General features: G+C 48.3%; 4 protein-coding genes across 4 annotated transcripts; all 4 read left to right on the top strand.

The window, feature by feature from the left end:
- The first annotated feature begins 11,710 nt into the window (after positions 1 to 11,710).
- On the top strand, positions 11,711 to 12,804 carry LOC146754080 (uncharacterized). Its single transcript, XM_085529249.1, has 2 exons — positions 11,711 to 11,754; positions 11,988 to 12,804. Exon 2 carries the CDS (start codon positions 12,033 to 12,035, stop codon positions 12,573 to 12,575), a length of 543 nt encoding a protein of 180 aa, XP_085385375.1. The 5' UTR covers positions 11,711 to 11,754; positions 11,988 to 12,032; the 3' UTR covers positions 12,576 to 12,804.
- Positions 12,805 to 14,885: 2,081 nt separating this feature from the next.
- LOC146754079 (uncharacterized) lies at positions 14,886 to 16,923 on the top strand. Its single transcript, XM_085529276.1, has one exon. The coding sequence runs from the start codon at positions 15,041 to 15,043 to the stop codon at positions 15,704 to 15,706; it is 666 nt and encodes a 221-aa protein (XP_085385402.1). The 5' UTR covers positions 14,886 to 15,040; the 3' UTR covers positions 15,707 to 16,923.
- Positions 16,924 to 18,016: 1,093 nt separating this feature from the next.
- LOC146754078 (uncharacterized) lies at positions 18,017 to 20,054 on the top strand. Its single transcript, XM_085529278.1, has one exon. The coding sequence runs from the start codon at positions 18,172 to 18,174 to the stop codon at positions 18,835 to 18,837; it is 666 nt and encodes a 221-aa protein (XP_085385404.1). The 5' UTR covers positions 18,017 to 18,171; the 3' UTR covers positions 18,838 to 20,054.
- A 106-nt stretch (positions 20,055 to 20,160) lies between these two features.
- Positions 20,161 to 23,222, top strand: LOC146754077 (uncharacterized). The gene has a single exon (XM_085528764.1). The coding sequence runs from the start codon at positions 21,303 to 21,305 to the stop codon at positions 21,966 to 21,968; it is 666 nt and encodes a 221-aa protein (XP_085384890.1). The 5' UTR covers positions 20,161 to 21,302; the 3' UTR covers positions 21,969 to 23,222.
- Positions 23,223 to 23,934: the final 712 nt, after the last annotated feature.

Genomic DNA, 23,934 nt, shown 5'->3' with positions numbered 1-23,934 from the left:
GCATGATTGATAGCTTTTTCAGTCCAAAGAGAAATGAATCTGGAGAGGACAAACTGAGATTGGAAGACTAAAATTTCAGGAAAATGACATTATGTGACTGCAGAATCGAAGATGCAAAATCAGCTGAGGGATATTCATTTCATAAATAAAGGATTCAGAGAGAAGCCTTCTAAGTATACAAATCAAAATATCTGTCTCTTTTTCAAGGTTTGTGTACTCCCATTTTGCCATCATCTTTTCCAGTCACTCAAAAATGGAATTTTGTCTACTGGGAAAGTTTGTATTATTTCAGTGTGTATACAATAGCAAAAATATAACCGTCTTGCTACAGGTAAGGAAGAATTAGGCTATAGACAGTTCCCAAAACCAGTGGCTCCTGGTTCCCCTCTCCTTCTCTCTTGTGTAATTTAAACAGATTAGCTCAGTTTAGATGGAATTAAATGGATTTTTTGTTCACTTCACTGAGTATTCCTGCAGATATGAATTTTCTAGGTACTGGTGTTCAATATCTCCTTGTAGAAAGCTTGGCAGGACAAAAGAGCACAGGTGATTCCTTACTCTGTACAATGATTTTTCTCTAATTTTCCTTGAAGGATGTAACTCCTTTCCAGAACTGTGCAGGAAACCACAATGTCTATTCAGGAGCTGCAATTCTGCCGTAGAGTGTCTGTTAAACATTGCAGCACACAGTGCTGCAGGTATGAAGTCCTTCTGTAGATCTAAACTTCCAGGAAAGCTCAAACCACTCCTAAGACAAACACCAGAAGCAGGGACACCTAGAAAAGCCACTGTGTGTGTTTTTTTTCTGGAGGTACACCGAGATGTGAAGGAAATGCAAATTAAACAAATCAAGCAACTGATGTCTGATCCTGCTCATTTCCTGTTAATGTCTCTATCCCTGACCACTGTGGCTAAGCAGAACAGTCTTCCAAGAGAACGAAGACTCACCCTCCTTCCCTGCACAGGAAGATACAAACAAAGATGGCAGAAACAAGTCTAGAAATAGGCCATATATTCTAGTCCTGTAACTAGGAATGAAGTTAACCAGAGACAATTTGCAAAGAAGAAAGTTATCTTTATTTAGGCTTTAATTTCTGTTTTTGCTTATGTTTTATAATGTACATAATATACCATGAAATAATACACTGGATGTGTAGAAGGAAAAGTAATTTTTCTGCAAACCCAGAAATCAACATATGTATTTGGATTTGTACCAGTTCTAGTTTGCACTAGATTTACAGATAAGTTAAAATGCATCATGCCAACTTGAAAATCTTGGAAGAAATAATAGCTAGCATTATGCTACTTTTGCCAGATGAAACTTTATTGTGGGGAAAATTTTAATTAAAAGAAACAGCTATGTATGCTGCAGTAATTCCAAAGGGTTATTTCATTTTGAAGACGTTACTGTCAGCTTCCATGCTTCACAGGCAAGTGAACTGGCAGAGGAGCACAAGTTGCTAAAGGGATTTTTCAGCTAAAAGACGTGAAATCACCCGTGCTGCGAGCTCAACATCAGCTAGAACAGGATGCCCACTTTATCAGTCAATAGACAAAAACAGACTGCAGTCCTTAGAAGGAAATCTTGGTCCCAGATGCCGCACATCAAGGGCTACAACTCTAATCAGAATTTTAATGGGGTTTTTTTGTTTTTTTGTTTGTTTCTTTTTTGTTCTGACAAAAGCTTACCAAAAGCAAGATCAGAAGAAACAATGATTATGCCAAACTAAAATTATGATAGTGCTGGTCTAAAGAACTGCATAGATTGTAGGTCTGTCTAACCTATTATTCATGTTCTGATAGCCATCCATAAAGAATGCCTAGGGATGAAAATCAGAATAGATTGAGCATGCACCACATTTTCCAAATGCTCTCACGACATTCAAAAACTTGCAGGTGTGGAGCTTGCTGACGGAGTGCAAAGTCGCTGTACTTAGAGCTTACAAAATACTTCCTCCCTGTAGCTTTCTTCATAAGCTTTTAAAACCCACTCAGTAAGCACAGCAGGTTGTGGCAGTAATTTTTCCTAGTTTAACAGAAGATTACATGAAAAAACACCTCTTTGGTATGTTTTCAGCTTGCCCAGCACAGCTTCATTCAATATTCCAATGGCTGTATGCTGGAAAAGAAAACATACAATTATTCCCTCTACAAACTTTCTCATGATTTCACTAACTTCTACCGTATTTTCTTTTCAGGCTGGAGAGTCTTAATTCTACTTAGTTGCTCCTGGTATACTTATTCCTGATTTGTAACTGCAGAAACAAAATGCTTACGGTGCAATTCTTCAGACCACAAGAGTACATTAAAAGGATTTACTGGAGATCAGTGTTTAAAACTTGCATGGAGAAAGCAAACATGGAAAAATTATGAACTGTATCAAAATTAGAGTCTTGACTACCCTAAGAAGCAGAAATGTGAAACTTCTTGATGCCAGCACATGCTAACAGCTTATTTAGGGTCTGTAAGAGCTGAAAAAATTATAGTTCAAGAGAAGTACAGCAAAATACTACACCTGAATCAGACAGATTTTTATCAATAAAACATCAGGAGCACACCCAAGGGATGTGCTACCCAGACTTCATCATATTTTATCTCTGAATATACGTTGTATTTTCTCTGGTTATTTATCTGCCTGGTTTTCTCAAATAGTGATGATCTTTTGAGAAAGAAGTATCTCTTGATAATCAACATTTGTACAGTTATGCTCTCTTCAGGGACCAAGATTTCTTTGAGTGATTCATGTAAGTTTGCTATCTAGTGATTTACTTCACTTTTCTCCTGCTTTTCTCAACTGAAATATACTAGACCATGTCAGGCATCAAGTCTAAGTACTAATAATCATATGCACAGCAACAGAATACATGGCCAAATGCACTGTAAGTTTCTTGGTCATTTGTAGGAATGGTGGACAAGAGTAAATAGGTTGAAAAACATGTTCTGGCAATATTCTAAGTTGTCACTCACTGAGATTGTCTCAACAGTAAGGGAGATCTTCACTCCATAGAGAAATCTTGTATCAGAGCTCTTAATTTATATATGCCTGCTGAATCATTAGAAGACCATACTGTTACAGCACTGAAAGAAAGCACAGAAGGCACACAAAAGGAATGTAAACACAATTCTTTATTCATATTTTTTCCTATTATTTTTCAAACTTCTGAATTTTTTATTCATATTAGTGTGAGGTTACCATGCTATGCTTTATGAGAGAGAGAATGCTTCCACGATCTTTGCAGAAGCTGAAAAACATGTTAATTTTCAAATTCTCCTTCTCTGTAGTTTTTCATATGTTTTCTGAGAAGCAGCTACAACACACTAGGAACCCGTCTGATAGAATTGCAGATCTAAATTCTGTAGCTAAGCTCAGAGAAACCTTTGCTGTAAATTTTTTTAATAGGATGCTGCTGTGATGTACTGATTTGATGGAAGTAAAAGATGAGATAAGAAATCTTGGAGAAATATTACTGATACTTCAGCGTCCTTGAAAAGTCACTTGAATTATAATCGTACCACAAGGAAATGAACTGAGAGGACTACTTCAAAAGAAGCTTAACAAAATCACAGACAAATGTATTGCTTCATAACAAGTAAAGAATTCCTCTTCCAGAGCTTCTCTATTATTAAGAATAGTCTAGTTATGAGCTGTACATTTATTTACTCAGAGAAAAAACTGCAAAATGTAATGCAATTCATTTAGAAGTTGTTTGTCAAGCAGGAAACGTGATAAAATTAATTTGCAATTAATCACATTAATAGCCTGTGATAAAAAGAACAAGATGTACACTGGATAGGTCACTGCTCGAGTGTAAACAGTATGAAGTTTCTTCTAAAACCAGAAATACTGAATATTACTGTAAAGGTGGAGGATTTTATCTGGGAAGATAATGTAACTACAAACATTTCTGAAATACTTGTATGAGAATTACTAAAGACAGCATTAGAATAATAAAAATATCATTATACAAAGTACAAGGGCATACACATTAGTTGACTATGAAGCTGTAGAAAAATCAAAGATATAAATATCATCAAGTCCAATTTCAACCTAATCATACTGCCCTAACTCTAACAACCCATCACTAAATCATGTCCCTAAGCACCACATCCAAACTGTTTTAAAACACATCCAGGGATGGTGACTCAACCACCTCCATTAGGAGCCTATTCCCTTTCTGTAAAGAATTTATTCCTGATATCCAAACTAAATCTCCCCTGGTGCAACTTGAAGCCATTTCCACTCATCTTGTCATGTGTAACCAGCGAGAAGAGACTAACCCTGCTCTCTCTGACATCACCTTACAGATATTGGAAGAGAGCAACAAGGTCTCCCCTCAGCCTCCTCTTCCCCAGACTAAACAGCCCCAGTTCCTTCAGTCTGTCCTCATAGGGCATATTCTCCGAGCCCTTCACAAGCCTCGTTGCCCTTCTCTGGACCTGCTCCAGTGCCTCAGTGTTTTTTCTGTGCTGAAGTGCCCAAAACAGAACATAGTACTCAAGGTAGGACAGGGAGAGAATTATTTCCCCAGTCCTGCTCACCACACCATTCCTGATTAAAGCCAGGATGCCTTTGGCCTTCTTGGCCACCTGGGCACACTGCTGGCTCATATTCAGCCGACTGTCCATCAGCACACCAAGGTCCCTTTCCATCAGGCAGCTTTCCAGCCACTCCTCCTCAAGCCTGCAGGGTTGCCTGGGGTTGTTGTGACTAAAATGCAGGACCTGACACTTGGCCCTATTGAAACTCATGCAATTAACCTTAGCTTATTGATCCAGTCTATCCAGGTCCCTCTTGTAGTGCCTTCTTCCCCTCAGGCAGATCAACACTTCCTCACAAGTTCTTCTTCCATGATTTAGTATGGAACTTCTATGTTCAAGTTTCAGGCCACTACTCCCTGTCCTATCACTGTGCACCACCAAGATGATCTTGGGCACATTCATTTGCCTCCTACCTCCCTTTAGATATTTACGAACACTTGTCAGGTGTTCTCTCAGTCTTCTTTTCCCCAGGCTGAACAGAACCAGGTAACTCAGTCTTTCCTCATACACGAGATGCTTGAAGCCCATAATCATCTTTGTGGCCTTCATCTGGACTCATTCAAGGAGATCCTTGTCTTTTTTAAACTGAGAATTTCAGAAATGGACATATTCTAAATATAGAGGGGGAGGATCACCTCCCTTGACCTGCTGCCATGTTCTTTTTAATGCCCCCCTGGATACCACTGGCCTACTTGGCCAGTGACATATCACAGGTTCCTGCAAACTTCATCTCCCAGTTGGGCTATCTTGCATGCATCACATAGAGAATGTCATAAAGTAACCTGGAATACTAATACATACTTTAGTTATCATAAATAAATACACATGTATTTTAAATATATATACTGGTGTGGCACCTTTTATCAAGGTTGGATTGTCAGGTACTCTTGACATTGCAACAGCACAAGCCTCTACTTTTTTGAATAAGTAGCAGAGTCTAAGAATACAAGAGCAGAACAAAGCACCTCAGCTCACAGACACCGCAAGAAGTTGGGGAAACTGCTGATAGATTGGTTCTGCACAACAGACATGCCTCCAGGTGAAGGGGTTCTCAGATAGTGACAGACAGCTTCCACTCCCTCTTCACCTGCCCTCCACAGATCATAGAAATCCCCTAGAAGCTCACCTGCTTCAGTCATGCAGTAGAACATCCCTATTCAGTGACTCATACAACCTATGAAATGTAGGAAATGTTACATTCAGAGAGTTAACTCAATGGGTAAGCAGAATAAAGAACAAAGCATAAATTCTCCAGTGGCTTTACTCTATAAATAGTTCCCATTAGTTCTCTCTAACCTCAAGTGAATAAAATGCGAATGCTTTTTCTGTGATTTGCTTTTTCTGTTTTTAGAGTGCTTCTAAATACGCAAATCATGTTTCCTTCAATGTTGTTTTCCTGTTTCTCCTTGTTTTTCCATTAGATTCATAGAAACACAGAATCTAGTATGGTGTGGGTAAACCATCTAATTCTAACTCCCTGCTGGGAGCAGCGCTCTCCTCCTCTACATCAGGCTGCCCCGGAGCCCCATTCAACCTGTACTTAGACACCTCCAAAGATGGGGCATCCACTGCTTCTCAGGGCAATCAGTTCCAGTGCTTCACCAACCTCCAAGTAAAAATTTTTCTCTTAATATCCGATGTAAACCTATGCTCTCTTAGGGTAAGTGGGAATGGCTTTAAACTATTACTACGTACCTATGAAAAAAAGTGTTTCCATCCTGTTTACTGTCACTACTTATGCAGGAGAAGAGGCTGACCCCCCCTCACCACAACATACTTTCAGGTATTTGTGGAGACCAACAGTGTCTCCCCTGTGCCTCCACTTCTCCACTTCCAGTTCCCTCTGCTGCTTCTCATAAGACTTGCACTCCAGAACTTTCACCAGCTTCATTGCCCTTCCCTGGACACACGTCAGGGCCTTGATGTCTTTCTTGTAGTGAGCGGCCCCAAACTGAACACAGTACTCAAGATGTGTACTCACCAGAGCCAAGTACAGAGGGACAATCACCCCCTGTTCCTAATGACAACACCATTTCTGATCCAGGCCAGGATACCACTGGTGTTCTTGGCCACCTGAGGACACTGATGGGTCATGTTTACCTGAGCATAGATCAACGTCCATTCCTTCCACACAGTTTTTCAGCCACTTTGCCCCAAGCTTTTAGCATTGCCTGTGGTTATTGTGCCCAATGTGCAGGACCTGGCAAATGGTCTTGTTGAACTTCATCTCACTGGCTTCAGTCCAGCTATCCAGTCTGTCCAGAACCCTCTGTAGGGCCTTCCTACCCCCAGATCAACACTTCCTTCCAGCTCGGTGTCATCTGCAAACTTCCTGAGCGTGCACTAAATTCAGTCATCCAGGTAATCAATGAAGATATTAAACAGAACAAGACCCAGTACCAAACCCTGAGAAACACTGCTCATGACCAGTCACCAGCTGGACTTAACTCCGTTCACCATCACTGTCTTTGTTCAGCCATTCAGTCAGTTCTTCACCCAGCAAAAAGTGTGCCTGCCCAAGCCATGGACTGCCTACTTCTCTAGGGCAATACTATTAAAGATGTTAAAGAGTACTGGTTCTAAACAGACCCCTTGTCACTGGTCTCTACCTGGACATGGTAATATTAAGAACAACCAGTTTCTTATCCACCAAACAGTGTTCTGTATCTCTTCAATTTAAAGATGTGGTGTGGGAATGCATCAAAAGACTTACAGAAGTCCAGGTTGATGACATCCATCAGTCTTCCCTTAACTACTGCTGCTACCACTCCATCTTAGAAGGCCACCATGTCAGTCAGGTAATGTCTGTCCTTGGTGAAGCCATGCTAGTGGTTCAGGTCACCTCCTTGTCTTTCATGATTTTAACAAGCTTAACGTATCTCCCAAAAGGATGACCTCGAGCTTCTTCCTAACGAGGCCCACTGACCTGTAGTGCCCCAGATCATCCTTTCTGTCCTTCTTAAAAACAAGAGTGATGTTTTCATTTCTCAATTCACTTGGGACTTCATCTGATAGCCATGAATTTTCAAATACGAAAGAGAATGGTACAAAAATTCCAACAGCATTTACCTTCAGGACCCTGGGATGCATGCCATAGACTTATACACATTCAGTCTCATCAGGTAGCCTAGAAATTGCTTTTTGCTTACAGTGTTAGGGATTTTGTTCCCCTAACTCCCACTTAGATGTTCGGGAACATGAGATATTTGGGAAGGCTGACTGCTAATGAAGAGTCTGCAAAGAACTTGCTGAGTACCTCAGCCTTCTCTTTGCCTGCTGTTGCCAACTCACCCTTCTCATTTATCAGAGGAAAGCACTCTCCTCCACCTTTCTTTTCTGACTAATGTACACAAAGAATCTCTTCCTGTTATTTTTTTACATTCCTTGCCAAGTTCAGTTCCATCTGTTGCTTGGCTTTCTAGATCCCATCTCTGCACATAAAGACAATATCCCTCTATTCTTCCCAGGCCACATGCCCCTAATTTCACTGCCTGCACATTTCCTTTCTAACTGTTTTACCATCAGATTCTTGCTCAGACAAGCCAGTTTACTGCCTCCCCTGTCTTATTTCTTACATGTAAGAAATGGGGAACTCTTGTGCTCCAAGAAAAGGATCCTTGAAGGTTTGCTAGATCTGCTCCACCGCTTTGTCTGTAAGGACAGCTTCCCAGCAGATCTCATCCACTAATTCATTAAGCAGCTGGAATTAATCACTTCTGAATTTCAGCATTCTGACTTTGATCTTTGCTAGGCCCATACTCCTCAAGATCACAAACTCAACCACAGGATGGTCACTACATCTCAAACTGCATCATTAATGAGATCATCTGCACTGGTGAGCATCAGGAGTCTCCTGGATTGCTTACAGCCTGTTGCATTGCCCTCCCAGCAGACAACTGTGTGGTTGAAATCTGCAAGTAGGAGTCTGTGAGTGCAATGTTTTTTTAACTGAAGAAAGAAGACCTTCTCAACAGGCTCCTGCTGGTCAGGCAGCTTGTAATGTGTCTCAGCCATCTGATGTCCTTCACTGACCTGGTCTCAAACCAGCTTTGAGAAACCTGGTTTCTCAGAGGCACTTCTTTGCAGTTGATCAGTTTCTTAACACTGAAAGTAACGCCCCCAACCTTCTCTCCCATTTCTTCTGCAAATCTTGAAGTCCTCAACTGTAGTGTTCCAGTTGTGTTTATCCCACTATATTTCTGTGATGGCAATTAGGTCATAGTGACTTCCACTTCCTTCTGCTTACTTCCCATGCTGCGTGCGTTGGTGTAGAGGTATCTCACTGGCATTATCGTTGCATCATCTTATTAGGAGCAGTGGTGAGACATGCAAATGTGGTATAACAGCCACTAACAGTCACCATCACACAGTCAGCCCTACTGCTAACACATTCTGAAGCAGAGCAGGAGATCATGGTGTGTAGTGGAATTCCTGCAATAGAGGAGACCTTAGGATGAAGAGAGAGTTGGCAGGAGATTCCAGGAGCTCCCAGACTTCCAGTGAACAGCTGAAGAGGCATGGGCATGGCCAGAAGCAATGGCAACTACTTCCACCTACAGTAAGGCAGTGTGAGTTAATAGTAGCACAGCAACCAGGGCAGGTGGAGCAAGGTGTGCCCTGACAGCTATGGCACAGCATGATGGTTTGTGTGCAAGGTCCACTTTCTTCCTTTTGAGAGCAGCAGGCATCCTCACTCCGAAAACAGACTTGGTGACCACCTGCAATAATGTTGGGCTGAGGTGGAAACCCATGCTAGGGGGGCACGTTTATACTCAGATGGACCACTGCTGCCCAAACCTTTTTATGCAGGGAAGTCCAGAATCTGGAAAGCTTCCAAGAGCCTGAGGGTAAAGAGAGTGTCATGGCTGCAACTGTGCCCAGCTCAATGAACTTTTTGTGCAGGTGGCCAGAATCACAAAAATCACAATGAGTGCATGAGGAAATCACCAGGCAGCACTGTGTCTGTAAATCTGAGAGAGAGACTAATGTGTGGTATTGTGCAGTGACACAGACAGACAGCCCTGTCTGAAGTCCTTGTAAAAGGGAGGTAAGTCAGCTTAGTAATGCCTCTGATTTTATTATGCTGATCCACAACATCAGAGACAGATGCTGGTGGTATGGCAGTAGAGGCTGGATCTTCCCGGCAATACTCCTTTACATTTTGTTGCCATGTGACAGAGGGGCAGTCCAACAAAATGTCATCTTATTTGGAAGTGCAGCTAAAGCAAAGCTGTGTCACCGAACTCCTCCATTCAGAAAAATGGCACCTGATTGACATTCAGTGATGCTTGCCGAATGTTCATGGAGGTCAAACGCTGAGCAAAAGTGAGGCGATATGTTTCAGCAGTGGTGACAATGATGGTGGTCACCACTACTGGTGCAGATTTTTATGAGCATGGCATGCAGGCTCCTGTTCAATGCTGATGTAGTTAATGGTGGTGTCTATGTTGAAAAAGAGTTTTGTAGCTGACAACTTGCTCTATCAAACAATATTATTGTATTCTTTGTTTTGCACAAGCTCCCTGCACAAACAGCCGTGCCATGCCCTGTATGCCAGACCTGTCCACACAATTGTTAGTGGCAGGCTTTGCACATGCAGATGGTGGTTCTGCACTGCAGCTGGCCGCATCCTCCTGACCTGAGGAGCACATTAATATGATTCCAGACTCAGAATAACATGGTCACCAGACCAGGCTGGTGAAAGTCCATGCTCCTCTCCTTTGGATACTCCCCTGAACACACTGGGATAACCTTAGCAATTTGCTCAAGCCTCACAGTAGCATCCCTTCAGAATGCCTGTGAAAGCCCAAACGCTTTCTACCTGAAAGGAGCCCTCTTCAGCCCGCATGTGTTGCTGCAGGTGAACCATCTCAGCTCAGAAAAAAAAGATCAGGGTTTGCTGCCCAGAGGGAACACTCAGGGTAAATCTCAATGTCTAAATACACAAAGGGAGACTGTGAAGAACAGTGAGCTGCACTCTTTCCAGTGGTAGCCAGTGACAAAAGGCAGTGTGATAAGAAGAAACACAGGAGGTTCGCTCCTATTAAACATCAGAAATTTTATTTTGTCCTGTGATATTGACATAGACATTGCAACTGTTACCTGGAGAGGGTGTGGCATTTCCCCCAATGGAGATCTTGTATGGATAAACCATGTCTGGGCATGGTTTCGGACAGCACTAGAACAGGCTGGCCCTGCTCCAGTGGGGAAGTCCAAGAAGCTCTGGAGGAGTCCCATTCAACCTCTGCCATTTGGTGATTTGTGGGGCTTTCCCTCTGGAGACAAGGTACCCGTCCTGCTCCTCAGACAAGCCTCTGAGCAGCTGAGCCATGGCACTTGGCCACATGAAGCACCCTTTGCCACTCTGGGGCACGTCTACCACACTGTCAACGGTTTAGTGCTGATCAGGCCCAGTTCTGTGACTGATGGGGCAGGGGGACCCACAGACCCATGCCCTGGGAAGGGGAAAGGGGGAAAAGCGGGAAGGGCAGGGAGATGGGCCTAAAACAAAACAGTGATAGTGATCCAAGGAGGAAAGTTAATTTACTAAATAAGGTACGGGAATGCAAGACAACACAATGCAAAATAATATAATCATAATTGAAGCTAATCAATCACATACATTGAGAGAGTGTACAAAAACCAAAGGCCTTACTCTAATGCCGAAGGTGAGGCAGCTAGGGAGCAACACAAGGCAGAGGCGAGCAGAAAAGGGAAAAGGGACATCTCATGACCTGCAAATAGTTTTATTTTTCCCTCTGAAAAGAAGATGGAACCTGAGCAGTAAACAGATGCTATGATGTGGACTACCGATAACAAAAATCATCACGCCATGTCACTCACTTGGTGGCCCTCCTGGCCACTGTGATGTCAGAATGCAGTGGCTGTGACTGCCCATGGCTTCACCACTATGCAGCCCCCAGGTCCCTCCCCCCACAGTTGGGCCATTGCTCCTACGGGTGCACAGGCACTGTGTACAGGCCGGAGCAGGACCGTGGGCAAGCGCCGAGGCTTGGCTTTCTGGAGAGCAGCAGCTTGTTGGCTGAGCGAAAGCAGTTTCTGCTGGTGTGGCTCAGCCCTCTGCTGAGCTGTGAGGAGCCGCGGGTCCCACAGGGCATCTGTCTTGGGGACACGGGCAGGACGAGGTGCTGCAGCTGTTGGCTCCTCTGAAGACTTTCCAAGAGTTCGTCTGTCTTCCTTGATCATCTCCTTCAGGTACTCTCTTGACTAAATTGAGACCTGCTGCTTGTCTGAGAGACAATGCAGGGGTCTGGTTAGTCTTGGTCTGGGGGCAGTCAAGGGGCCAGGCATGGAGGGAGCTGAGCCCATGGGACTGCCTGGCCCAAGGGCTGCTGCTCCTGTCAGACCTCATGGAGACCCTTTGGCAGGCTCTCCGTTCCACTCTCCAAGCTCAGGCCCATGGCACCTCTTTTATTTCCACCCTCCAGGAATTAGTTTCTGAGGAATCTCTGGAGGAGAGGGGCAGTGTTGCAATGGCCGGCAGGAGCCATCTGCAGCAGGAAGGGCCATCGGAGGCATCAGAAGACTACCGCTGCGCCATCTGCCTGGACAACATCAGCAACATGGCGTGCGTGTACCCGTGCTTCCATCGCTTCTGCACTGACTGCATCCAGCGGTGGGCTACCACGAGACCGGTGTGCCCACTTTGCAGGCAGCCTATTGACCGTGTCCTGCACACGGTGAGAGCAGACGACGACTACCAGGAGTACGTAGTCCGCTCATCCTCCCATCGGCAGAGAAGAAGGGCAGCAGAGAGGTCCAGGAGCAGATCCCCGCTGCGGCACAGACGGCCCAGGAACAACGGGTTCCCAGCGAGGAGCAGCTCCACAGGCAGCGGCCAAGTGTCACGGGCTGACACAGCTCCGAGTGCTCCTGCAGCGAGCACTTCTGGGGAGCGAAGCCCACCGAGCGCAGCAGAGCGCATCGTCAGCCCTGGTGACGGAGAGCAAGTCCGCATTGGCACGCTGCTGCTGCCACCTCTACGGATCCAGCTCCCCAGTCGGACAGCGCAGTAAACATCTGGATGCTTTGCAGGGAATGGCTTTTACCAAAGAACAATCCCATGCACGGAATACTTCCCAGCGTTGTCTCAAGGGCACAGAAAATCAAGAGGGGAGAATTTCCTGGAGCATGCGGTGATTTCGTTTAATGGTAGCATCGCAACTGGGAATACTTCACTCTGTCAGTCCCAGCAGCTTAAGCCTTTCCCTGATGCTTCTCTACAACAGCAGCCCCACATCCTCCAGCCCAGGTGCCCGTGGCAGGGAGGCACAAGGGGGCCGATCATTTCCTCACTGACCAGAAAATTTGGGATAACAATGATGATGATTAAAGAGTATAAAAAAACAAGTGCGCACAGCGTAATTGTTCCCCACCCACCGGAGCAATACCCAGCCAGTGTCCAGGCAGCAGCCCCTACCACCAGCAGGTTCAGTTCCCTCCCACCTTCTGGTGAGCCCTCAGCCCCTCTAAGTCAGGGCAAATCCTTGAGTGTAAGCGCCCGTTGGCAAGAACTAACACATCACAAGTTGATTAAGGGCGTTCTCATCCTAAATCCAAAGCACAGCACCACGCCAGCTGCTGGGATGAAAGCTAACCCCATCCCAGCCAAAGCCAGGGCAATGCCCTCCCCTCATTCTATACCATCTCCAGTGTGCTCAGGTCCCACACCTTCCAAGACATCCAAATCAACATCACATTTCCTGCCTTTTGATGCAAACACAGAGACAGAATTCCCCTAGTCCATGGCCATCCCTCAAAAATGTCTGTGGAGTTCATTTAGCACAAGGTGCCTCTGTTCAAAGGGTCTCCAAGGCCTTCAAGCACCAAATCCCAGCAGATTCCTGCATCTGCCACTCTTTGAGTGCGAGGCTGTCTCGCTCCAATTTATAGGAGGGAGGCAAGGTTCTCTGGTATATTATACCTGGCGTGAGATTAAGAAACAATGGTTTAAATGTTGGTCCGACCAGTTTATTACCAATAATAATCAACCGAGAAGATGGGGAAGGGAGAGTGGTGACTACTGAGAATGAGGGTGATGAGGAGGGGAAAGCGGGGGATAGGAAACGTAGGAAGAAAGCAAGAATTGCATAAAGTGAGGATAGTCACTAGCTGGATGCAGCAGAATCCCATCACACCTATTTCCATTGGCCCAAGGCAAAAGTTGTCCTGTCATATGGACTTAGACTTTGCAACTGTTACCTGGAGAGGGTGTGGCATTTCCCCCAATGGAGATCTTGTATGGATAAACCATGTCTGGGCATGGTTTCGGGCAGCACTAGAACAGGCTGGCCCTGCTCCAGTGGGGAGGTGGATGGGCTGGACTAAACGCTCTCCAGGAGTCCCTTTCAACCTCTGCCATTTGGTGATTTCTGGGGCTTTCCCTCTGGAGACAAGGTACCCGTCCTGCTCCTCGGACAAGCCTCTGAGCAGCTGAGCCATGGCACTTGGCCACATGAAGCACCCTTTGCCACTCTGGGGCACGTCTACCACACTGTCAACGGTTTAGTGCTGATCAGGCCCAGTTCTGTGACTGATGGGGCAGGGGGACCCACAGACCCATGCCCTGGGAAGGGGAAAGGGGGAAAAGCGGGAAGGGCAGGGAGATGGGCCTAAAACAAAACAGTGATAGTGATCCAAGGAGGAAAGTTAATTTACTAAATAAGGTACGGGAATGCAAGACAACACAATGCAAAATAATATAATCATAATTGAAGCTAATCAATCACATACATTGAGAGAGTGTACAAAAACCAAAGGCCTTACTCTAATGCCGAAGGTGAGGCAGCTAGGGAGCAACACAAGGCAGAGGCGAGCAGAAAAGGGAAAAGGGACATCTCATGACCTGCAAATAGTTTTATTTTTCCCTCTGAAAAGAAGATGGAACCTGAGCAGTAAACAGATGCTATGATGTGGACTACCGATAACAAAAATCATCACACCATGTCACTCACTTGGTGGCCCTCCTGGCCACTGTGATGTCAGAATGCAGTGGCTGTGACTGCCCATGGCTTCACCACTATGCAGCCCCCAGGTCCCTCCCCCCACAGTTGGGCCATTGCTCCTACGGGTGCACAGGCACTGTGTACAGGCCGGAGCAGGACCGTGGGCAAGCGCCGAGGCTTGGCTTTCTGGAGAGCAGCAGCTTGTTGGCTGAGCGAAAGCAGTTTCTGCTGGTGTGGCTCAGCCCTCTGCTGAGCTGTGAGGAGCCGCGGGTCCCACAGGGCATCTGTCTTGGGGACACGGGCAGGACGAGGTGCTGCAGCTGTTGGCTCCTCTGAAGACTTTCTAAGAGTTCGTCTGTCTTCCTTGATCATCTCCTTCAGGTACTCTCTTGACTAAATTGAGACCTGCTGCTTGTCTGAGAGACAATGCAGGGGTCTGGTTAGTCTTGGTCTGGGGGCAGTCAAGGGGCCAGGCATGGAGGGAGCTGAGCCCATGGGACTGCCTGGCCCAAGGGCTGCTGCTCCTGTCAGACCTCATGGAGACCCTTTGGGAGGCTCTCCGTTCCACTCTCCAAGCTCAGGCCCATGGCACCTCTTTTATTTCCACCCCCCAGGAATTAGTTTCTGAGGAATCTCTGGAGGAGAGGGGCAGTGTTGCAATGGCCGGCAGGAGCCATCTGCAGCAGGAAGGCCCATCGGAGGCATCAGAAGACTACCGCTGCGCCATCTGCCTGGACAACATCAGCAACATGGCGTGCGTGTACCCGTGCTTCCATCGCTTCTGCACTGACTGCATCCAGCGGTGGGCTACCACGAGACCGGTGTGCCCACTTTGCAGGCAGCCTATTGACCGTGTCCTGCACACGGTGAGAGCAGACGACGACTACCAGGAGTACGTAGTCCGCTCATCCTCCCATCGGCAGAGAAGAAGGGCAGCAGAGAGGTCCAGGAGCAGATCCCCGCTGCGGCACAGACGGCCCAGGAACAACGGGTTCCCAGCGAGGAGCAGCTCCACAGGCAGCGGCCAAGTGTCACGGGCTGACACAGCTCCGAGTGCTCCTGCAGCGAGCACTTCTGGGGAGCGAAGCCCACCGAGCGCAGCAGAGCGCATCGTCAGCCCTGGTGACGGAGAGCAAGTCCGCATTGGCACGCTGCTGCTGCCACCTCTACGGATCCAGCTCCCCAGTCGGACAGCGCAGTAAACATCTGGATGCTTTGCAGGGAATGGCTTTTACCAAAGAACAATCCCATGCACGGAATACTTCCCAGCGTTGTCTCAAGGGCACAGAAAATCAAGAGGGGAGAATTTCCTGGAGCATGCGGTGATTTCGTTTAATGGTAGCATCGCAACTGGGAATACTTCACTCTGTCAGTCCCAGCAGCTTAAGCCTTTCCCTGATGCTTCTCTACAACAGCAGCCCCACATCCTCCAGCCCAGGTGCCCGTGGCAGGGAGGCACAAGGGGGCCGATCATTTCCTCACTGACCAGAAAATTTGGGATAACAATGATGATGATTAAAGAGTATAAAAAAACAAGTGCGCACAGCGTAATTGTTCCCCACCCACCGGAGCAATACCCAGCCAGTGTCCAGGCAGCAGCCCCTACCACCAGCAGGTTCAGTTCCCTCCCACCTTCTGGTGAGCCCTCAGCCCCTCTAAGTCAGGGCAAATCCTTGAGTGTAAGCGCCCGTTGGCAAGAACTAACACATCACAAGTTGATTAATGGCGTTCTCATCCTAAATCCAAAGCACAGCACCACGCCAGCTGCTGGGATGAAAGCTAACCCCATCCCAGCCAAAGCCAGGGCAATGCCCTCCCCTCATTCTATACCATCTCCAGTGTGCTCAGGTCCCACACCTTCCAAGACATCCAAATCAACATCACATTTCCTGCCTTTTGATGCAAACACAGAGACAGAATTCCCCTAGTCCATGGCCATCCCTCAAAAATGTCTGTGGAGTTCATTTAGCACAAGGTGCCTCTGTTCAAAGGGTCTCCAAGGCCTTCAAGCACCAAATCCCAGCAGATTCCTGCATCTGCCACTCTTTGAGTGCGAGGCTGTCTCGCTCCAATTTATAGGAGGGAGGCAAGGTTCTCTGGTATATTATACCTGGCGTGAGATTAAGAAACAATGGTTTAAATGTTGGTCCGACCAGTTTATTACCAATAATAATCAACCGAGAAGATGGGGAAGAGAGAGTGGTGACTACTGAGAATGAGGGTGATGAGGAGGGGAAAGCGGGGGATAGGAAACGTAGGAAGAAAGCAAGAATTGCATAAAGTGAGGATAGTCACTAGCTGGATGCAGCAGAATCCCATCACACCTATTTCCATTGGCCCAAGGCAAAAGTTGTCCTGTCATATGGACTTAGACTTTGCAACTGTTACCTGGAGAGGGTGTGGCATTTCCCCCAATGGAGATCTTGTATGGATAAACCATGTCTGGGCATGGTTTCGGGCAGCACTAGAACAGGCTGGCTCTGCTCCAGTGGGGAGGTGGATGGGCTGGACTAAACGCTCTCCAGGAGTCCCTTTCAACCTCTGCCATTTGGTGATTTCTGGGGCTTTCCCTCTGGAGACAAGGTACCCGTCCTGCTCCTCGGACAAGCCTCTGAGCAGCTGAGCCATGGCACTTGGCCACATGAAGCACCCTTTGCCACTCTGGGGCACGTCTACCACACTGTCAACGGTTTAGTGCTGATCAGGCCCAGTTCTGTGACTGATGGGGCAGGGGGACCCACAGACCCATGCCCTGGGAAGGGGAAAGGGGGAAAAGCGGGAAGGGCAGGGAGATGGGCCTAAAACAAAACAGTGATAGTGATCCAAGGAGGAAAGTTAATTTACTAAATAAGGTACGGGAATGCAAGACAACACAATGCAAAATAATATAATCATAATTGAAGCTAATCAATCACATACATTGAGAGAGTGTACAAAAACCAAAGGCCTTACTCTAATGCCGAAGGTGAGGCAGCTAGGGAGCAACACAAGGCAGAGGCGAGCAGAAAAGGGAAAAGGGACATCTCATGACCTGCAAATAGTTTTATTTTTCCCTCTGAAAAGAAGATGGAACCTGAGCAGTAAACAGATGCTATGATGTGGACTACCGATAACAAAAATCATCACGCCATGTCACTCACTTGGTGGCCCTCCTGGCCACTGTGATGTCAGAATGCAGTGGCTGTGACTGCCCATGGCTTCACCACTATGCAGCCCCCAGGTCCCTCCCCCCACAGTTGGGCCATTGCTCCTACGGGTGCACAGGCACTGTGTACAGGCCGGAGCAGGACCGTGGGCAAGCGCCGAGGCTTGGCTTTCTGGAGAGCAGCAGCTTGTTGGCTGAGCGAAAGCAGTTTCTGCTGGTGTGGCTCAGCCCTCTGCTGAGCTGTGAGGAGCCGCGGGTCCCACAGGGCATCTGTCTTGGGGACACGGGCAGGACGAGGTGCTGCAGCTGTTGGCTCCTCTGAAGACTTTCTAAGAGTTCGTCTGTCTTCCTTGATCATCTCCTTCAGGTACTCTCTTGACTAAATTGAGACCTGCTGCTTGTCTGAGAGACAATGCAGGGGTCTGGTTAGTCTTGGTCTGGGGGCAGTCAAGGGGCCAGGCATGGAGGGAGCTGAGCCCATGGGACTGCCTGGCCCAAGGGCTGCTGCTCCTGTCAGACCTCATGGAGACCCTTTGGGAGGCTCTCCGTTCCACTCTCCAAGCTCAGGCCCATGGCACCTCTTTTATTTCCACCCCCCAGGAATTAGTTTCTGAGGAATCTCTGGAGGAGAGGGGCAGTGTTGCAATGGCCGGCAGGAGCCATCTGCAGCAGGAAGGCCCATCGGAGGCATCAGAAGACTACCGCTGCGCCATCTGCCTGGACAACATCAGCAACATGGCGTGCGTGTACCCGTGCTTCCATCGCTTCTGCACTGACTGCATCCAGCGGTGGGCTACCACGAGACCGGTGTGCCCACTTTGCAGGCAGCCTATTGACCGTGTCCTGCACACGGTGAGAGCAGACGACGACTACCAGGAGTACGTAGTCCGCTCATCCTCCCATCGGCAGAGAAGAAGGGCAGCAGAGAGGTCCAGGAGCAGATCCCCGCTGCGGCACAGACGGCCCAGGAACAACGGGTTCCCAGCGAGGAGCAGCTCCACAGGCAGCGGCCAAGTGTCACGGGCTGACACAGCTCCGAGTGCTCCTGCAGCGAGCACTTCTGGGGAGCGAAGCCCACCGAGCGCAGCAGAGCGCATCGTCAGCCCTGGTGACGGAGAGCAAGTCCGCATTGGCACGCTGCTGCTGCCACCTCTACGGATCCAGCTCCCCAGTCGGACAGCGCAGTAAACATCTGGATGCTTTGCAGGGAATGGCTTTTACCAAAGAACAATCCCATGCACGGAATACTTCCCAGCGTTGTCTCAAGGGCACAGAAAATCAAGAGGGGAGAATTTCCTGGAGCATGCGGTGATTTCGTTTAATGGTAGCATCGCAACTGGGAATACTTCACTCTGTCAGTCCCAGCAGCTTAAGCCTTTCCCTGATGCTTCTCTACAACAGCAGCCCCACATCCTCCAGCCCAGGTGCCCGTGGCAGGGAGGCACAAGGGGGCCGATCATTTCCTCACTGACCAGAAAATTTGGGATAACAATGATGATGATTAAAGAGTATAAAAAAACAAGTGCGCACAGCGTAATTGTTCCCCACCCACCGGAGCAATACCCAGCCAGTGTCCAGGCAGCAGCCCCTACCACCAGCAGGTTCAGTTCCCTCCCACCTTCTGGTGAGCCCTCAGCCCCTCTAAGTCAGGGCAAATCCTTGAGTGTAAGCGCCCGTTGGCAAGAACTAACACATCACAAGTTGATTAATGGCGTTCTCATCCTAAATCCAAAGCACAGCACCACGCCAGCTGCTGGGATGAAAGCTAACCCCATCCCAGCCAAAGCCAGGGCAATGCCCTCCCCTCATTCTATACCATCTCCAGTGTGCTCAGGTCCCACACCTTCCAAGACATCCAAATCAACATCACATTTCCTGCCTTTTGATGCAAACACAGAGACAGAATTCCCCTAGTCCATGGCCATCCCTCAAAAATGTCTGTGGAGTTCATTTAGCACAAGGTGCCTCTGTTCAAAGGGTCTCCAAGGCCTTCAAGCACCAAATCCCAGCAGATTCCTGCATCTGCCACTCTTTGAGTGCGAGGCTGTCTCGCTCCAATTTATAGGAGGGAGGCAAGGTTCTCTGGTATATTATACCTGGCGTGAGATTAAGAAACAATGGTTTAAATGTTGGTCCGACCAGTTTATTACCAATAATAATCAACCGAGAAGATGGGGAAGAGAGAGTGGTGACTACTGAGAATGAGGGTGATGAGGAGGGGAAAGCGGGGGATAGGAAACGTAGGAAGAAAGCAAGAATTGCATAAAGTGAGGATAGTCACTAGCTGGATGCAGCAGAATCCCATCACACCTATTTCCATTGGCCCAAGGCAAAAGTTGTCCTGTCATATGGACTTAGACTTTGCAACTGTTACCTGGAGAGGGTGTGGCATTTCCCCCAATGGAGATCTTGTATGGATAAACCATGTCTGGGCATGGTTTCGGGCAGCACTAGAACAGGCTGGCTCTGCTCCAGTGGGGAGGTGGATGGGCTGGACTAAACGCTCTCCAGGAGTCCCTTTCAACCTCTGCCATTTGGTGATTTCTGGGGCTTTCCCTCTGGAGACAAGGTACCCGTCCTGCTCCTCGGACAAGCCTCTGAGCAGCTGAGCCATGGCACTTGGCCACATGAAGCACCCTTTGCCACTCTGGGGCACGTCTACCACACTGTCAACGGTTTAGTGCTGATCAGGCCCAGTTCTGTGACTGATGGGGCAGGGGGACCCACAGACCCATGCCCTGGGAAGGGGAAAGGGGGAAAAGCGGGAAGGGCAGGGAGATGGGCCTAAAACAAAACAGTGATAGTGATCCAAGGAGGAAAGTTAATTTACTAAATAAGGTACGGGAATGCAAGACAACACAATGCAAAATAATATAATCATAATTGAAGCTAATCAATCACATACATTGAGAGAGTGTACAAAAACCAAAGGCCTTACTCTAATGCCGAAGGTGAGGCAGCTAGGGAGCAACACAAGGCAGAGGCGAGCAGAAAAGGGAAAAGGGACATCTCATGACCTGCAAATAGTTTTATTTTTCCCTCTGAAAAGAAGATGGAACCTGAGCAGTAAACAGATGCTATGATGTGGACTACCGATAACAAAAATCATCACGCCATGTCACTCACTTGGTGGCCCTCCTGGCCACTGTGATGTCAGAATGCAGTGGCTGTGACTGCCCATGGCTTCACCACTATGCAGCCCCCAGGTCCCTCCCCCCACAGTTGGGCCATTGCTCCTACGGGTGCACAGGCACTGTGTACAGGCCGGAGCAGGACCGTGGGCAAGCGCCGAGGCTTGGCTTTCTGGAGAGCAGCAGCTTGTTGGCTGAGCGAAAGCAGTTTCTGCTGGTGTGGCTCAGCCCTCTGCTGAGCTGTGAGGAGCCGCGGGTCCCACAGGGCATCTGTCTTGGGGACACGGGCAGGACGAGGTGCTGCAGCTGTTGGCTCCTCTGAAGACTTTCTAAGAGTTCGTCTGTCTTCCTTGATCATCTCCTTCAGGTACTCTCTTGACTAAATTGAGACCTGCTGCTTGTCTGAGAGACAATGCAGGGGTCTGGTTAGTCTTGGTCTGGGGGCAGTCAAGGGGCCAGGCATGGAGGGAGCTGAGCCCATGGGACTGCCTGGCCCAAGGGCTGCTGCTCCTGTCAGACCTCATGGAGACCCTTTGGCAGGCTCTCCGTTCCACTCTCCAAGCTCAGGCCCATGGCACCTCTTTTATTTCCACCCCCCAGGAATTAGTTTCTGAGGAATCTCTGGAGGAGAGGGGCAGTGTTGCAATGGCCGGCAGGAGCCATCTGCAGCAGGAAGGCCCATCGGAGGCATCAGAAGACTACCGCTGCGCCATCTGCCTGGACAACATCAGCAACATGGCGTGCGTGTACCCGTGCTTCCATCGCTTCTGCACTGACTGCATCCAGCGGTGGGCTACCACGAGACCGGTGTGCCCACTTTGCAGGCAGCCTATTGACCGTGTCCTGCACACGGTGAGAGCAGACGACGACTACCAGGAGTACGTAGTCCGCTCATCCTCCCATCGGCAGAGAAGAAGGGCAGCAGAGAGGTCCAGGAGCAGATCCCCGCTGCGGCACAGACGGCCCAGGAACAACGGGTTCCCAGCGAGGAGCAGCTCCACAGGCAGCGGCCAAGTGTCACGGGCTGACACAGCTCCGAGTGCTCCTGCAGCGAGCACTTCTGGGGAGCGAAGCCCACCGAGCGCAGCAGAGCGCATCGTCAGCCCTGGTGACGGAGAGCAAGTCCGCATTGGCACGCTGCTGCTGCCACCTCTACGGATCCAGCTCCCCAGTCGGACAGCGCAGTAAACATCTGGATGCTTTGCAGGGAATGGCTTTTACCAAAGAACAATCCCATGCACGGAATACTTCCCAGCGTTGTCTCAAGGGCACAGAAAATCAAGAGGGGAGAATTTCCTGGAGCATGCGGTGATTTCGTTTAATGGTAGCATCGCAACTGGGAATACTTCACTCTGTCAGTCCCAGCAGCTTAAGCCTTTCCCTGATGCTTCTCTACAACAGCAGCCCCACATCCTCCAGCCCAGGTGCCCGTGGCAGGGAGGCACAAGGGGGCCGATCATTTCCTCACTGACCAGAAAATTTGGGATAACAATGATGATGATTAAAGAGTATAAAAAAACAAGTGCGCACAGCGTAATTGTTCCCCACCCACCGGAGCAATACCCAGCCAGTGTCCAGGCAGCAGCCCCTACCACCAGCAGGTTCAGTTCCCTCCCACCTTCTGGTGAGCCCTCAGCCCCTCTAAGTCAGGGCAAATCCTTGAGTGTAAGCGCCCGTTGGCAAGAACTAACACATCACAAGTTGATTAATGGCGTTCTCATCCTAAATCCAAAGCACAGCACCACGCCAGCTGCTGGGATGAAAGCTAACCCCATCCCAGCCAAAGCCAGGGCAATGCCCTCCCCTCATTCTATACCATCTCCAGTGTGCTCAGGTCCCACACCTTCCAAGACATCCAAATCAACATCACATTTCCTGCCTTTTGATGCAAACACAGAGACAGAATTCCCCTAGTCCATGGCCATCCCTCAAAAATGTCTGTGGAGTTCATTTAGCACAAGGTGCCTCTGTTCAAAGGGTCTCCAAGGCCTTCAAGCACCAAATCCCAGCAGATTCCTGCATCTGCCACTCTTTGAGTGCGAGGCTGTCTCGCTCCAATTTATAGGAGGGAGGCAAGGTTCTCTGGTATATTATACCTGGCGTGAGATTAAGAAACAATGGTTTAAATGTTGGTCCGACCAGTTTATTACCAATAATAATCAACCGAGAAGATGGGGAAGAGAGAGTGGTGACTACTGAGAATGAGGGTGATGAGGAGGGGAAAGCGGGGGATAGGAAACGTAGGAAGAAAGCAAGAATTGCATAAAGTGAGGATAGTCACTAGCTGGATGCAGCAGAATCCCATCACACCTATTTCCATTGGCCCAAGGCAAAAGTTGTCCTGTCATATGGACTTAGACTTTGCAACTGTTACCTGGAGAGGGTGTGGCATTTCCCCCAATGGAGATCTTGTATGGATAAACCATGTCTGGGCATGGTTTCGGGCAGCACTAGAACAGGCTGGCCCTGCTCCAGTGGGGAGGTGGATGGGCTGGACTAAACGCTCTCCAGGAGTCCCTTTCAACCTCTGCCATTTGGTGATTTCTGGGGCTTTCCCTCTGGAGACAAGGTACCCGTCCTGCTCCTCAGACAAGCCTCTGAGCAGCTGAGCCATGGCACTTGGCCACATGAAGCACCCTTTGCCACTCTGGGGCACGTCTACCACACTGTCAACGGTTTAGTGCTGATCAGGCCCAGTTCTGTGACTGATGGGGCAGGGGGACCCACAGACCCATGCCCTGGGAAGGGGAAAGGGGGAAAAGCGGGAAGGGCAGGGAGATGGGCCTAAAACAAAACAGTGATAGTGATCCAAGGAGGAAAGTTAATTTACTAAATAAGGTACGGGAATGCAAGACAACACAATGCAAAATAATATAATCATAATTGAAGCTAATCAATCACATACATTGAGAGAGTGTACAAAAACCAAAGGCCTTACTCTAATGCCGAAGGTGAGGCAGCTAGGGAGCAACACAAGGCAGAGGCGAGCAGAAAAGGGAAAAGGGACATCTCATGACCTGCAAATAGTTTTATTTTTCCCTCTGAAAAGAAGATGGAACCTGAGCAGTAAACAGATGCTATGATGTGGACTACCGATAACAAAAATCATCACGCCATGTCACTCACTTGGTGGCCCTCCTGGCCACTGTGATGT

The sequence above is a fragment of the Coturnix japonica genome, chromosome Z (assembly GCF_054131305.1).
Source record: "Coturnix japonica strain WE chromosome Z, WE-NBRP24, whole genome shotgun sequence".
Classification (NCBI taxonomy): domain Eukaryota; kingdom Metazoa; phylum Chordata; class Aves; order Galliformes; family Phasianidae; genus Coturnix; species Coturnix japonica.
The sequence above is the reverse complement of the archived record's forward strand: the minus strand, read 5'-3'. Positions and strand labels throughout refer to the sequence as shown.